This window comes from Elephantulus edwardii, unplaced genomic scaffold (genome assembly GCF_000299155.1).
Source record: "Elephantulus edwardii isolate Elephantulus edwardi_28Jun2011 unplaced genomic scaffold, EleEdw1.0 scaffold00028, whole genome shotgun sequence".
In the NCBI taxonomy this organism is placed as follows: domain Eukaryota; kingdom Metazoa; phylum Chordata; class Mammalia; order Macroscelidea; family Macroscelididae; genus Elephantulus; species Elephantulus edwardii.
The window spans coordinates 12,360,741-12,376,565 of record NW_006399778.1 but is presented as its reverse complement, the minus strand read 5'-3'; the positions used below and the strand labels follow the sequence as shown (position 1 = coordinate 12,376,565).

At 42.9% G+C, this 15,825-nt stretch overlaps 1 protein-coding gene across 1 annotated transcript in view; it reads right to left on the bottom strand.

Annotated features, from left to right (window-relative positions):
• The window catches only part of PLA2G2C (phospholipase A2, group IIC), a 46,181-nt gene that overhangs the window by 17,041 nt on the left and 13,315 nt on the right, over positions 1 to 15,825 (bottom strand). The window contains 2 exon segments of the mRNA XM_006883676.1: positions 5,609 to 5,649; positions 5,651 to 5,762. Coding sequence (XP_006883738.1) covers positions 5,609 to 5,649; positions 5,651 to 5,762 — 153 coding nt within the window.

Here is a 15,825-nt window from a genome sequence, read left to right as displayed (position 1 = left end):
TTGGCGCAGGATAGAGTAGGGTTTAGGGCTGTTGTGCATAGGGTCGCTATGAGTCGGAAACGACTCGACGGCACATAACAACAACAACAACAACAGGGGTGGGGGGAAAGCAGAGAGCGCAGAGTGAGAAGAGACCCTGGTGATGGTGATGGTGTTGGAGAGACTGTGGCATTTCTGTGGAGAGACTGGCAAGCTGTAACCAGAGGAAAGCTGAAATAAAGGCCACAGTTACCGTTTTTACTGTTCTTGTCTTTGATGATGCTTGCTGAACTGAAACCAGGGCCTGCACTAATTGAGGACCTGTGCCTTGGGACTGTTGGGCTAAAACCTAGATTTGCATTGGGTGATATTCTTTGCCTCCCCCACTCTCTGGCTTACTTCCAAAATAAACCCCATTCTCAGTACCACAACTGTGAGTCTGTAAGTCAACAATGTATAAAGGAACCTCTCGCTGCTGGTATGGCTCTGGAGGCACTATGGGGCTGGGCTATGTGCTCTTTACCTGCTTTCTGTTTTGGAGTGGTGAGGGCCCATGCTATTCTCACTCCCTCTGGCACTCAGAGAGAGATGCTCACGGCCTTGTACCCCCATGTCCCATTTTCTATTCTCTAGACATGGGTGGAAGAAGGTGATCTGGAACTCTGTCTCTGGGGGGATGGGGGAATCATATCACAACAAAAGCACTATGCTGGGGACAACCTCTTCCAGTCTCCTCTCCTCTAAACCTCACCAGGCTCAAGCTCTTCTGACCTTGGACTTCTTGAAAGAGACACTTTGTCTAAAGCCTGATGTTGCTTGTCACCAGGGAACTTCAAGGTGGGGAATCTCCATTAAGAAACATAGAAGAAGGAGGTCTGCCACTCATTAATGATGTAGTGAGCAAAGGGCAGAGGTCTGAGTAGCTGCTCTAGCTGAAGCTGGTCTCTGCTGTGGAATGTGAGCCCCAGTTCACACAGGTCATTTCTTAGGGCTGGTCAGAGAGCCCTCACAGTCCACCTCTCGGTATCGGTGTATTGTGTCAAACTCCTGTGTTTGGGACACTGGAGAGACCTAGGATCTGAGCACCAAGCCCCTAACATGAAAGAGAGGTGCAAATCTCCCCCAGCTCATGGGAGGAGTGTGGAAGAGGAAGGATAGATTCTAGGAAAACCCTTAACTGTAAAATACACAAGGAGGGTGTGGAAAGGAGGGAGGCATGCAATCCACAAAGCCAGCTAGGAGGAGTTGCCCCCATGACCACTGACTCTAAGGGTGTTAGATCACCAGTTACAAAAGAGTGATGCTGCTACCCTCAAAAGCCATTGTCCAGAGCCTTCAAATGGGCTCATGACTTGCCCTATTTCTACCCTGCCCCAAGCCCTATAGTGGCTCTAGGACATCAGGGGCCACTCCCTGTGTCCTGGATGCTCTGTCTACCAGCCCTCCCTTGCTCTTTCCCTTCCCCTGAATGGCCTCAACAACTGCTCTTGTTTCTTTCTTCTCCCTCCCCCTTCCATCCATGTCTCCCATAGCACCTATCCCATTGCCTGGCACCCAGTCCCCCTTAGCAAATAGTTGTTCAGCTGAAAGACGGCTGAACTGCTTTGTGTAACACATGACAGACAGAAGGAAGAATGTTCTCAGCAGCAACAGTTGCCAAGGGAAGCTGTGAAATTAAATGTAATCTTGAGGAAATAAATATTTATTGAGCCCTTATTATATAACTAAGGAGCCCTGGTAGCTTAATAGTTATGTGCTTAGTAGCTGAGAAGTCACTGGTTAGAACCCTTTCAGAGGTTCCATAGAAGAAAGATCTTACCATCTGTTTCTGTAAAGATTGCAGCTTAGAAAACTCCATGGGCAATTCTACTCCGTCACAATGGATCTCTGAGTCAGAATCAACTTGACGGCACTCAACAACCACCATTCTATACCAGGCATGTGTTATGTGCTTGGGGAGGGTGTTAGAGGCCCAGTTGTGGGCAGGAGAGACCAGAAGCACAAGGATCAGAGATATTTGGAAGCATCATGGAATGCCAAAGGAACAAACTGATTCAGCTTGGGGAAAGCTCAGCCAGAGTGCTTCTGGGGCAAAGAGGGCAAAGCTTTGTCTCTCATACTTCGGTCATGTTGTTAGAAGAAGCTGTTCCTTGGAAAGGGACATTATGCTTAGAAAGGTCAGTGAAAGAAAGAAGACCCCAAATGAATTGGATTGGCACAATGATTGCAGTAATTAGCTCCAATGTATCAGAGATGATGAGACGGGCACAGGATAGGACAGTGCTCAGGTCTGTTATTCATGGGGTGGCTATGAGTTGTACTCAATTCAATAGCACCTAACAACAACAACAACAACATTTCCTAAAAGTTTTCTTTTAACGAAGAGGCGGACGTTAAGGAAAGGTCCTGATGAAGAGAAGGTGGATATTAAGAAACGTTTACTCACATTGATCACAGTGCCATTGATGAAATGGAACTGATATCTGTCCAAAACAGGTTGGCAGCTGAGCTAGACAGCTAGACAAATGCTAGACAGTATCTAGGGGCCAAAGGAAGAGACTCATGGGTAAAGGGTCCCTAGGAACCTCAGGCAGAACAAAAAATTATTCACTGACCTCCTACTTTATTTGGGGAAATGTCAGAGCAGGGAGAGAAACGACTTATCTTAAATAAGCACTATTATCGTGAGCTCTGGCAGGGTAGTCTCTAGTGAGTTGCTCGCCCAAAGGCTGCACACCTCGGGGGCTCCAAATCTACCAGAAGCTCCAAAGGAGGGAGATGATGGACACTTTCCTCTGTTGAGATTTACAGCTTTGGGAACCCAATGTTGGTTAGATGTCATTGAGTCAACTATAACTCTAAGTGACACTATGAACAATAGATCTGAACTTTGCCGTAACTTATGTCATCCTCGCCATTTCTGATATGCTTGTGCCCACTGTTGGAGTCATTGTGTCAATCCATCTTGTTAAGGGTCTTCCTCTCTTTCTCTGATCCTTCACCTTTTCCCAGCATGATGTCTTTTTACAAGCACCGGCCCCTCCTGACAATGTGCTCAAAGTATGTGAGATGAAGCTTCACCATCCTGGGCTCTAAGGAGCACTGTGGATGCATTTCCTCCAAGACAGGCTTAAAGCGTTCCTATAAGCTAGAACTGACTTGATGCCAATAAGTGAGTGAAGTTCTTTATGAAGCCCTTTCTAGAATCTATTGTTAGCTCATTTATGCTCCAAGGTATTCCTATGATCATCATTCTCTCCATTCTGTAGGGTAAGAAACTAGATTCAGAGAGGTAAGTCTCCCAAAATTATGCAACTATCAGGATGCAAACCCAGATCTATGCTATTTTTACTCAACAGACTTTTATTGAGCGTCTCCTGTGTGTCAAGCACTGGGATAGACTTGGAGGGGGAGATAATTGTCACAAAAGTAGGCCTAGTCCTTGCTTTCTTGCCACTCAAAGTATGCCAGGAGTTGGGAGCCAGCTGAGCTGGCATTCTAAGGCAGTAAACAGCCAGAGAGTGACCTCTCCAGTCAACCACTAAAGCCTCTGTACGAAGACAGGAACTCAGACACAGCAGCCTGATCTGAGATTCAAGCCAAAGCCCAACTCAAAGTCTTGCAATAGAGGTGATTCTGACTCATAGTGATCCTGGAGGATAGAATAGAATTTCCCCATAGGAATTTTGAGGCTGTAACATGTTAAGGGAAGAGAATGCTCATCTTTTTCTTCCTTACAGAGAAGATGATGAGTTAACTGGCCAGCCTTTCAGTTAGTACCCCAACATAAACCTCTGCAGCAGCAGGACTACTTCAAATTGAAGAGAAAAGAAAATAATGCTAGCTGATGCCCTAGGCAAGGCTTCTGTCTCCTCTCACCATTTCTATTGGCAAGCGTGTTCTTTGCAGTTTATCCTCTGGCTAGTTGTACTGAAGTTTATTATCAGCTGTTGGAGCTGGACAATAGGGTAGCAAAGAGAGGCGGGAAAGGATTCAGCCTTTGAAGAAGGCAAATTCTGACTTTGCCCCTGAGGTGCTGCATGTCTTAGTGCAAGTTGTTCAATAACTTCATCTTAGATCCTTATTGTCCTGACCTGTAAAATGGGTAAGTTCTACTTCATAATTTCCTTGTTGAGCTAGATCTGTGTGTCAGTCAACTAATCCCAATACTTGGCACACGATAGGCATCCTTTCTGAAACTCTGGAATCTTTCCAGCCATAACATTCTATGTTCCCAGAAGCCCAAGCCAGAGGAATCAAGTCTGAGATCAGTGTTTCAGGCCGTGCCATGGAAATGCATTCATCCACATTAGATTGGATGTGGATTGAAAAGAGTTCTTTTGTTTTCTGATTTGTTAAAGGACAGACTTTTCTGTTTCCTACCTCTGAGACCCTCACTGGACAATAGTAACCTCTTTCTAGAAGCTAAGTGTACACCCTACTACTCCTATTCTCTCTTTTAAGTAGGTCCAAACTAGGTTTGTAGTATGAGATCCAGACCAGATAGACAACTTTCCCCCCCAAAAAATCCACTCAAATTCTCCCCTGAAATTTGGAGCTAGGACTAAGAGACAGTGAGTCAGTCTCGCTGCACCTATAAACAGGAAAAGTGAGGTGCTGAGTGAAGACAATAGTTGTCATGAAGATTGAAAGGTGAAAGTTTCTAGCAGTCTATGCAGGTTCACAGTACTCAGGGCCCTGGGCAAAATGAAAATGCAGGCCCCCTTGTACCATTTGACCCAGCAATTCCTCTACTGGGAATACACCCTACAAAAACCATACCTGCCACCCAGGCAGATATATACACATCCATGTTTATTGCAGCTTTGTTCACAATAGCAAAGAGTTGGAAACAACTCAAGAACCCATCAACAAACGAATGGATAGAGAAACTCATATATTCACACAGTGGAATACTACGCTGCCTTGAAAACAAGGAATTCATGCAATATTATTAAAAATGGGGGTGACCCTGGAGGACATTATGCTGAGTGAAATTTCTCAGTCACAAAAGGACAAATACTGCATAGTGCCACTGTTGTAGAATGGGACTGATATCAGGGTTGGAGTGAGACTGAGAAAAATTGAATAAATTATGTATACTGCATTGAAACAGATGAGGGAGAAAACAGTTTAAAAGTGATACATGATTGGATATTATGGTTATGACAAGAGTCCAGAATGAAGGTTGCACAGTAGAGTGTACTCGGGGAGGTGGGGATTGTATACCGATGAAAGAATTTTTCTTTTACTTTTCAAAGAGAAGAGTGAACTGGGGGGAGGGGTGAGTAGGGAGAAAAATGCAACAATGAATGAATGGAAATCCAAAATCTCTGTAAACGTTCATTAAATTTAATAAAATTAAATTTAAAAAAAAGAATTTCAAGATGGAGACAGAAGAGCAGTAAACGAGACCTGACCTCATCCGAAGACTGTGGAGGTCACATGATCAGGGAAACAGCCTAGCTCTCTCTAGCTTCCTTTGCCTCACACTCAGTTTATTCCTTAAGCTTCACTCAGCTGGTTTCTGTCACCCACAATCCCGATGTCCTCTCCCTGCTTCCAGCACAGACTTCACTCCAGATGGAATAGGAAAGCCTCAGAGTCCCTGCTAGCCATCTGCACTCACCTGTCAGTGTCATCCACAGGGGTCCCTTTTCCTCCCAGGCCTACAGTAGCAGGCATATCCATAGTATGAGAAGAAGGCACTCCACCCTGTCACGGAGGATTTGACCATCCTTTGAAACTGCCAGAAGCTGCTGTGGGTGGGAGATGTCAACTGCCTGTGGGAAAATAAAGGAGATAAAAGACGCAGTGAGAATGACACCATCTTAACTTCCCCTAACTCTTGCTGTGGTGAAAACCACAAAATACAGTGCATGGGTGGCATTAGTAGCCTCTTTCATGGGGAAAACCAGGATCAGGTTTATCCTCATAACCTCACTGGTTTCTTGCTAAAACTGCATGCAAACCCAGTTCCCATGACATCTGGGACAAGGCTCTACCACATTCTCCCCAACCCACTGCTCAGAAAAAAAAAAGTGGAAAACATGGTGGTAGGAAGAAACATCCTCATGCCCGCTGCAATATTAAATAGAAAAGTTCCAAACCCAGAAGTGACAGTTCCTTCCAATAGATTGTAAACAGGCATTTAACAATCTCGCAGAAGCAACACTGATGGGACAGGAAGTTACTCCACAGTCTATCTTTTTAATGTCAAACACATGGACCTCGTGATTTCACTTCCACAAAAGAAGGCAAAAATACAAACACATGAAGATGTGTACTGCAGCATTTTTGTTGTGTCAAAAACCTGGAAACCACCCACAGGCCCATCAATAAGTGAATAATAACTAAATTATGTGTCTTGGAAATAGACAGCTTTAATAGCAATATCTTTAGGCAGAGAGATTGAGGAGGCAGGTGAAAAATAAGCAACATTTTCTGTATATATTTCCATTCAGTTGGGTTTTTTCCCTTTCAATGAACATGCGTCGCTTTCCTTTTGAATTATTTAAAATGTGTGAATATAGGAGGATATATACCAAACTCTTAAATGTGAAAGTAGGAAAAGGCCTGGAATCCGGTAAGCGTGAGACAGGCTTTATCTTACTCCTGTGCACTCACTTGTTTTACTCCTTAATTACAAGCATGTGCTGTATTGCTTTTACAATAAAATAAAAACATGCCCTTTCAGAAGGAAAGCAAAGACAGAGAGTTTGGGGAAATTTTCCCAGGAGTCTTTCTGTTTCATTATGGCGGTTTGGCTGCCTCGCTAACATCAAGTTCTGCAGAGGGCCATGGGGGAAGGGACTCATCGACGTCTGTCTCTGAAGAGAGGGTTGAACCACCTACAGGCACTGAGCAGGGAACACTATGATACTACAGATACAGTCTTCCCTGAATGCAGGTGGCTCCTTCTCAGGAGCTTAAGAATCTCCTGCGTGTAGGTAGTCCATGACCTTGAGAAAAGGTCCATCATTTACTTGGGGGGGAAAAAAAAGAATTCTAATTTTGACATTTTTCCTTAGGGAGTCCCAAAATTATTCCTACACAGTTGAAATGGAGGTCCCGAATGGTTAATACATTTGGCCTCTAAGTGTGGAGGCTCGTGTTCACCCAGAGGGACCTCAGAAGAAAGGCCTGGCTATCAGTTATTTAAACCCCCACAGAGCACAGTTCTCTTATGACACAGTGGCGTTGCTGTGAGTTAGAATCAATTCAATTACTACTGATACACAGTTGAACCAGGATAAAACAAACAAACAAACCCTCTAATTAATTGCTATTGAGTCAGCACTGACTCATAGTTGATCTGCCATTGGGTTTCTGAGGCTGTCAATCACCTGGGAGGAGATCACCCATCTTTCTCTCAAGATGTTACTAGTGGATTAGAACCACTAGGGAGATGTGGCCTTTGGGTTAACAATGAAGCTCTATCGACTAAACTCTAAGGGTCACCAAAGTGGATCTGAAGAAATCTCCACTCAACAAATAAAACAGGAGTCTCAAAGTATCCAGCAGACCCAAATCTTTTTCTTAATAAATATTTTGTCATTTGGATGAGGTAAATGATCTGGTCTCCTAGTAATGTCTTATAAAGACTAATTCTCCTTGCCTTTGAGTTAGAACTGACTTATAGCTGACCTTCCTTTGGAGGGATCTTTTTTTCCTTCCATATATCCCTGGAAATTCTTTGGAGGGTCAGCTATGAGTTGATTTCCCTTCAGTGGTAATGAGGAGGCTGAGAAATCAATATAGAATGTCTTTGTGATAGGAAGGAATCAATCCTAAGTTAGTTAGATCGTGATCAGGAGTCATATAATTTTAAATAAAGGCAGTAGGGAAAAAAGGGAACAAAGATCTGAACATGGGGTTGATGTTGTTGTTAGGTGCCATTGAGTATGGCTCATAGCAACCCTGTGAATAAGAGATCTGAATCCTGTCCTATCCTGTGTCATCCCTATGATCTCTGATATGCTTGAGCCCACTGCTGCAGTCACCATGTCAATCCATCTTGATGGGGGTCTTCCTCTCTTTTACTGACTGTCCACCCTTCCAATAACGAAACCCTTTTCCAAGGAATAGCATCTCCTAGCAACATATCCAAATTATGACAATGAAGCTTTTCCATTTTTGCCTCCAAGGAGTGCTCCAGAGACATCTTTTCAAAGACATACTTGTTTACTTTTTTGGCATTCCATGGGATATTCATGGGTACTCTTCTCCAACACCTCAATGCAAAGGCATCAGTTCTTCTGTCCTCCTTATTCATTGTCCACGAATGTGGGCAATGGGGATGAGGGGGCATGAGGAGGGACTGGTAAGACAGGATTCAAACCTCTCCTTTCTCAAGAAATATCCTGGAATTTCCCCTGGAAATTTTATAAGTTTCCATCACTTGGATGGGCCCGTTTTACTAAAAGAGAAGCACTCAAAATTCAGAGCGAGCCAACACCACTGTTAGTTGTCGTGTATGTATTTAGTGATTTTCCCTCACCCAGTAATGCCCAGTGACAGACATAGACAAGGACAAGGACCAGAGCCCATTACCTGGCTCACAACTTATAGCAGGTGACGAAGGCAGCAAGGAGAGCGATGATGAGGACCTTTATTTCCGAGAAGGACACTAGAGTGTCTGAGGTGCCACAGTCATGTGATAACCTTCATTGCCCAGGAGACCAGGATGTCCGAGGTGCCACAGTCACACCTTAGCCTGGGCTTGAGGGATCTGCTAGTTGAACTCCTGCTCAAGAGAAAACAACCAAAATGAGGCAAGGTCATGTGGGTACAAACCCCCACCCACAGTGCAGAACTTCAAAAGCCTTCAGTGCAAAGAGGTCTATTCAAACCTAATTGTCTCTGAATATGATACACTTTCTGGTATTTAGACTTTAAAAATAAAAAGGGTTTGATTATTTGAAAAGTGTAAGTGGGTTTTCCCCCCTAACTTTTTTTCTTTGAAAATACAGTTCTTCCATGTTTCTCCCTTTCAAGGATTGTAGTCCCACTGCTCCAAAATTTAAAGGGCATGTATTTTGTTTGTAACAGAAACCCAGCTCAGGCAAGTCTAGACTCTATTTCATCATAGGGCAAAAGCAGTTTTATGCCTTAATATAAACTTGTTGATAGCTGCCACGGAGTTGGCCCTTCATTGTTGTTGTGCTCTGCAAAGTTGGAACCGACCCATAGCTGAGACTCGAGTCGGCAGGTTTTCAGAAGCAGTCGATTGCATGGGAGGAGATTGCCAATCATTTTCCTACAGAGCGGTTGTTGGCTTCAAACCATGCGCCTTAGGGATTGCAGCACAGCTTTTTGCCACTAGGCCACCAGAGCTCCTACCCAACAGAATATGATGCTACCTGGTTCCATTCCATCCCCAACATGGGGTTTGGATTGGATTGTTTTGATCCATAGAATTTTCATTGGTTGCTTTTGGCTGTAGATCACTGACATCTGTTTAGCACCATAGCAACATACGGTCCACTGTTGACTGACAGGTAATGGCTCCCCATGAGGTGCACTAACCAGGAATCAAAGAAAAGAATTCTACCTTAGAATGTCTTCTCCTTTAAAGTGATACTAAAAATGTCTGTCAATAATTTTTGCCTTTATTAGAAGATTATTAAATGCTCTGTTATCTTTAAGTGCTTCACAGGTATTAAGCTAGTTAAATCTAACAATTAAAAGGCTCTCTTATCACTTAGTTCGAATCCACCAGCTGCTCCATGGGAAGAGGATGGGCAATCTCTTCTCGTGCAATTAACTGCCTGCTTGAGAGTCAGCTATGGCTCAGTTCTGACTCCATAGTAGACAGTAACATTATCATTTAGAGATACAAACTAAATTGTCAATCTGTTGTTGTGATATTAGCCTAAATTTGGGAGTTTGGGTTGTTGTGTTTTTTTTTTAACCATTACCTTTGCCCTTCTGGTCTCCAGTTACCATAACTGCAGACACATTATCTTGCAAACCATCAATAACTGTGGGACTGGGAAAAGAGAAGCTCCCACACTGAGAAGCTACACTTGCAGTGGGCAAGACCCTGGTGATAATGGTAGAGAGACTGTGGCATTGGTGTGGAAAAAAACTGTGGCAAGGTATGACCTGAGGCTTCTTGCATTTGTGCTAGCCACAATTAAAGGTTTTGCCGTTTTTGAAGGAGAAGCTAACTTATAACTACTCTGAGGCAAACCATGCTGGATGATTAAGGAAACCAGAGGCTTCTTGAATTTTTATTGCTGAATAGAAACCTGGCCTAATTAAGAAATTGTGCTTTGAGACTGTTGGGCTAAAACCTGGATTTGCATTGGGTGATATTCTTTGCCTCTCCCACTTTCCAACTTACTTCTCTAATAAACCCCATTCTCGGTACCACAACTGTGAGTCTGTGAGTTAACAATGAGTAAACAAACCTCTTGCAACTGCTATGGCTCTAGAGGAACCATGGAGCTATGGGCTTTTTGTCTGCTTTATGCCTTGGAGAGGTAAGGGCCTTTGCTATTCTCACTCTATCTGGCCCTTTCAGAGAGATGCTCAAGGCCCTGTGCCACCATGTCCCATTTTTTGTTCTCAAGACAGTTGTGGTTGGGGAGAATTATTTTCTAATTGGTACAGCACTTATATGTTAGTTTGCTGTACTGAGATAACTTGTGGGTTGCTATGATATTGAAAGCTATGCCACTGGTGTCTCAAATGCCACAAGGGTTATCCATGGCAGACAGGTTTTAGTAGAACTCCCAGATTAAGACAGACTAGGAAGCAGGATTGGCCATCCACTTCTTATAACAGGCCTCTGAAAACCCCATGAACAGTAGAGGAATATGGATAGTTATTAGACATTCCTCTGATACTCCCTGCTTTCAACTAAGATCCATCTAACATTAGCTACTATGTCCCTAATACCACGACCCTTCTAAATCCAGACTGCACTTCTGGTAGTTCTCTGTTGATGTGCTGTTCCAGTAGTTTTTGGATAATCTTCAGCAGAATCTTGCTTGCATGTGATATTAATGATATTGTTCTATAATTTCCACCCTTCTTTGGAATGGGAACAAATATCTCTTTCAGTCAGTTGGCCAACTGGTTGTCTTCCAAAGTTCTTGGCACAACTTAGTAAGCACATTTAGGGTAGCATCTGTTAGTGAAAATACATCAATTGGTATACCACATTTCCTGGGGCCTTATTTTTCTCCAGTTCCTTCAAAGCAGCTTGAACTTCTTCCTTCATCACCATAGGCTCTTGCTCATATGTTGTTTCATGTAATTCTTCTGTGTCTGCCAATTCCTTTTGGTACAATGACTCTGTTTACTCTTTTCATCTTTTTTTAATACTTTCCGGATAATTTAATATTCTACCCAAAGCATCTTTAAGTATAGCAACTCAAGGTTTGAATTTGTTCTTTAGTTCCTTGAGCTCAAGAAATGCTGAGCGAGTTTGGCCCTTTCGATTTTCTGACTCTAGCTCCTTCCACATATTATTGTAATAGTTTACTTTGTCTCTCCATACTGCCTTTTGAAATTTTCTGTTCAGCTCTTCAATATCTTGAATTCTTCCCTCTGCTTTGGCCTCTCAGAACTCTAGTGCAATATTCAGAGTCTCTTATGATGAAATTGAATTGGCACTGAAGATATTGGCAAAAAATAAGGCCTCAGAAATTGATGGGATACAAATTGACTTGTTTCAATTAACAGATGCAGCCCTGGACGCACTCACCAGTCTATGCCAGAAAATTTAGAGGACAGCTGCTGGCCAATGGATTGGAAGAGGTTCGTATTTGTTTCCATTCCCAAGAAAGAGAATCTAACTGAGTGTGAAAACAATTGCATTAATAACACTTGAAAGCAAAATACTGCTGAAGATCATTCAGAACCAGCTAGAAAAGTATACAGAGAAGCAGGATTTAGAAGAGACCATGGCATCAGGGATATCATTGCTAATATCAGATGGATCCTGACTGAGAGTAGAGAATATTGGAAGATTTATGCTTTATTGACTATGCAAAGACATTTGACTGTGTAAATCATAGCAAGTTATGGCTAACATTCAGAAGAATGAAAATCCCAGAGCACTTAATTGTGCTCATCCAAAACCTATGCGTAGACCAAAAGGCTGCCGTGAGAACTGTTGCTGTTATGTGCCATCACGTCACCTGTGACTCATAGCAACCCTATGTACAACAGCTCTGAACCCTGCCCTATCCTGAGCCAGTCTCACTGACCCCAATACACCTAATCCCATTGACTCAGTTATAGTGTCAATCCATCTCATCTGAGGTCTTCTCCTGCACTATCCGTCCACCCTTCCAAGCATGATGTCCTTCTCCAAGGACTGGTCCCTCCTGGTCTATGCCCAAAATCTGTTAGATGGATCTTCAAAATCCTTGCCTCCAAGGAGAAACTGAGTTTTACCCTCTCCAAGATAGACCTATTTGTTCTCCTAGCAGTCCATGATATGGTTGAGACTCATCTCTAGCACCACAACTCAAAGGTATCAATTCTTCTTCTGTCATTCTTAGTCACTGTCCAGCCCTCTGATGCATAGCATATAATTGTGAAGGCTACGGTCTGAATTAGACACACCTTAGTCTGTAGACTGACATCATTGTTCCTCAGCACTCTGGTGAGATCCCTAATAGCTGACTTCCCCAATGCAATTTGTCTTTTGATTTCTTGTTGGTGATGTCAAGAGAGTTGATTGTGGAATTGAGCAAGCTGAAATTGTTAACAGCCTCAATCTCTTCTCCATCTATCATGGTGCTGCCAATTGCGCTGTGGTGAGAAACTTTGTCTTCTTGATGTAAAGCTTCAATCCATATTGAAGACTACAGTCATTGGCCTTCTGCAGTAAATGCTTTAGGTCCTCTTCAGTTTTAGTTACAAGGTTGTATCATTTGCATAATGCAAGTTGATGATGAGTCTTTCTCCAATCCTGATGACCCTCTCCTTCTCATAAAATGCAGCCTCTCAAATGATCTGTTCCACATATAGATTGAAAAAGTATGGAGACAGGACACATCCTTGATGCACTCCTTTCCAAAGGACTTTGCCTCCAAACTGTCTGAGATAGAAATCTTTCACTAAACCTAGTACCTGGAATTTGAATTTAGAGACTACTGAACTCAAGAGAGACCAGCCACGGCTTGAAAGACCAGCAGCAGTACAAGGTGTTAGGCATCACAGAGTGAATTGAGACCTAAGCCATGAAATCAAGGATTAGATGAGGGAAGGATGAGTTTAGTGTGGTAGGTGGGAGTGGAAGGGGATGCTGGTGGAGTGGGGAAAGGGATGGGTCAAGACACAAGTGCCAAGGGCAAGGTGAGGAGGGGGTAACATTGAATTTGTTGGTTACTTCTATGATGGGGAAATATTTTTAATTGATTGAACACACAATTAATATTCATTAATAACAATGAGTGACTGGAATGTAAAAGTTAGGAACAACGAAGAAGAACACAGAAGAAGGATCAGTAAAGAAGAATCAGTAGTTTGAAGGGAATATTACATGGACTAAAACAGCAGTGCATCAGGGTTGTATTCTCTCTCCATATCTATTCAATCTGTATGTTGTTACATGGGCGGTCGAGTAGCCTATGACCCATAGCTCTGAAGCTGGCCCTGTCCTGAGTCAGTCTCACTGATTTTTGACACGCCAGCCCCCATTGCCCCAGTTATTTATTGTACCAATCCATCTCATCTGGGGTTTTCACCTCCCACGCTGTCCCTCCACCCTTCTGAGCATGATGCCCTTCTCCAAGGACTGGTCCTTCCTGGCAACATAACCAAAGTATGTGAGACAGAGCTTCAAAATCCTAGCTCCTAAAGAGCAGCTTGGTTCCACCTTATTTAAGACAGATCTATTTGGTTTTTTGATGGCCCATAGTACGTTCAAGACTCATCTGCAGCACCATAACTTGAAGGCATCAATTCTTCTTCTGTCATCCTTAGTCATTGTCCCACTCTCTGATGCATAGCAAGTAATTGCAAAGATCATAGCCTGGATTAGGCACACCTTAGTCTCTACATTGACATCATTGCTTTTCAGTATTCTGGAGAGGTCTCTGACAACAGATTTTCCCAATGCAATTAGTCTTTTGATTTCCTGACTGCTAGTAACAAGAGTGTTGATTGTGGAGCTGAGCAAACTCTAATTGTCAACCACCTCAATCTCTTAATCCATTTATCAAGGTGCTGCCAATTAAAAAAACTGGACCCTGTGAGGAAGAATGTGCATCAAGATTGGGGAAAGAATCATCAAAACCTGCATTGTGCAGATGACACAGCCTTGCTTGCTTGCTTGCTGAAATTGAGGAGAACTTGAAGCACTTCTTGCAGAAAATCAAAGACTACAGCTTTCATTAGGGATTACATTTAAATGTCAAGAAAACAAGAACCACTGGACCGATGGGCAACATCATGCCAGAAGGAGAAAAGATTGCAACTGTTAACAACTTCATCTTACTTAGATCTACAACTAACACCCTTGATATTAGCAGTCATGAAATCAGGAGATGTATTGCACTGGGAAAGTCCATAGTCAAGGACCTCTTCATATTAATGAGGAGTAATGATACCAGTTTGAGGACTAAAGTGCCTCTGATTCAGGCCATGGTCTTTCCACTCACTTGCTGTGTATCTGAAAGCAGGACAATAAAAAAAGATGACAGAAGAAGAATTGATGCCTTTGAGCTGTGCTGTCAGAGAAAAGTATTGAATATACTATAGACGGAACAAAGAACAAGCAAATATGTCTTGGAAAAAGTGCAGCCAGAGTGCTCTTTGGAGGTAAAAATGATAAAGTTACACCTCACATACTTAGAGCATGTTGCTAGGAGGGGCTATTCCTTGGAGAAGGACATGATGCTTGGAAAGGCAGAGTGTCAATGAAGGAGGGGAAGACCTTCAACCAGGTGAACTGACACAGTGACAGGCACAATGGGCTCTCGTATGTCAGGAAGTATGAGGATGGCACGGGATAGGACAGAGTTCAGATCTGTTGTTCATGGAGTCACTATGCATTGTACTGGGCTCAATAGCACCTAACAACAACAATATTATCACTTTAAAAGTTTTGGTACTAGCTGCTCTGCAGAAGAAGGAGGAGCAATCTCATTACATGGGATTTACCACCTCTGAAAACCTACTGGAGGGTCACCTCTGAGTCCATACCAACTCAATGGTACATAACAACACTACCACTTCAGACTAAGACTCAGAAAGTCTTCAATATGGATTATATCTCAACATAAAAAACAACAAACAAAAACCCTCCCTACTGAACATTATAATTTTGTTGCTGCTGCTGTTATTGTTGGGTGCCATTAAGCCAACTATGGCTCAGGGCAACCCTGTGAACAATGGGTGTGAACCCTGCCCTATCCTGTGCCATCCTGTGCCAATTCACCTCGATGAGGGTCCTCCTCTCTTTCACTGACCTTACCAAGCATGATATCTTCTTCCAAGTTCAGGCCCATGAACAATCTAATAATCTAACAATATGATAAATGGCAAAAAGATTGAAGTTGTCTACAATTTCATTTTATGTGGATCCATAATCCACTATGGGGGCAGCAAACAAAAGATCGGTTGTGCTGGGGAAATTTACCGTTGAAGACCTCTTAAAAGTGCTACAGAGAAGTTGTTTCATATTCATTTGAAATTCGGCCATCAAACAAGGAAGATGAGAAAAGAATCCATGTCTTTAAATTGTGATGTTAGTAAAAAGTACTGACTCTATCATGGATTGTTAAAATAATAAATCTGTCTCAGCAGAAGTGAAACCAGGGTACTCCTTAGAGGCAAGGAGCCTCTTCATCTCACATACTTTGGGCATGTTTTCAGGAGAGG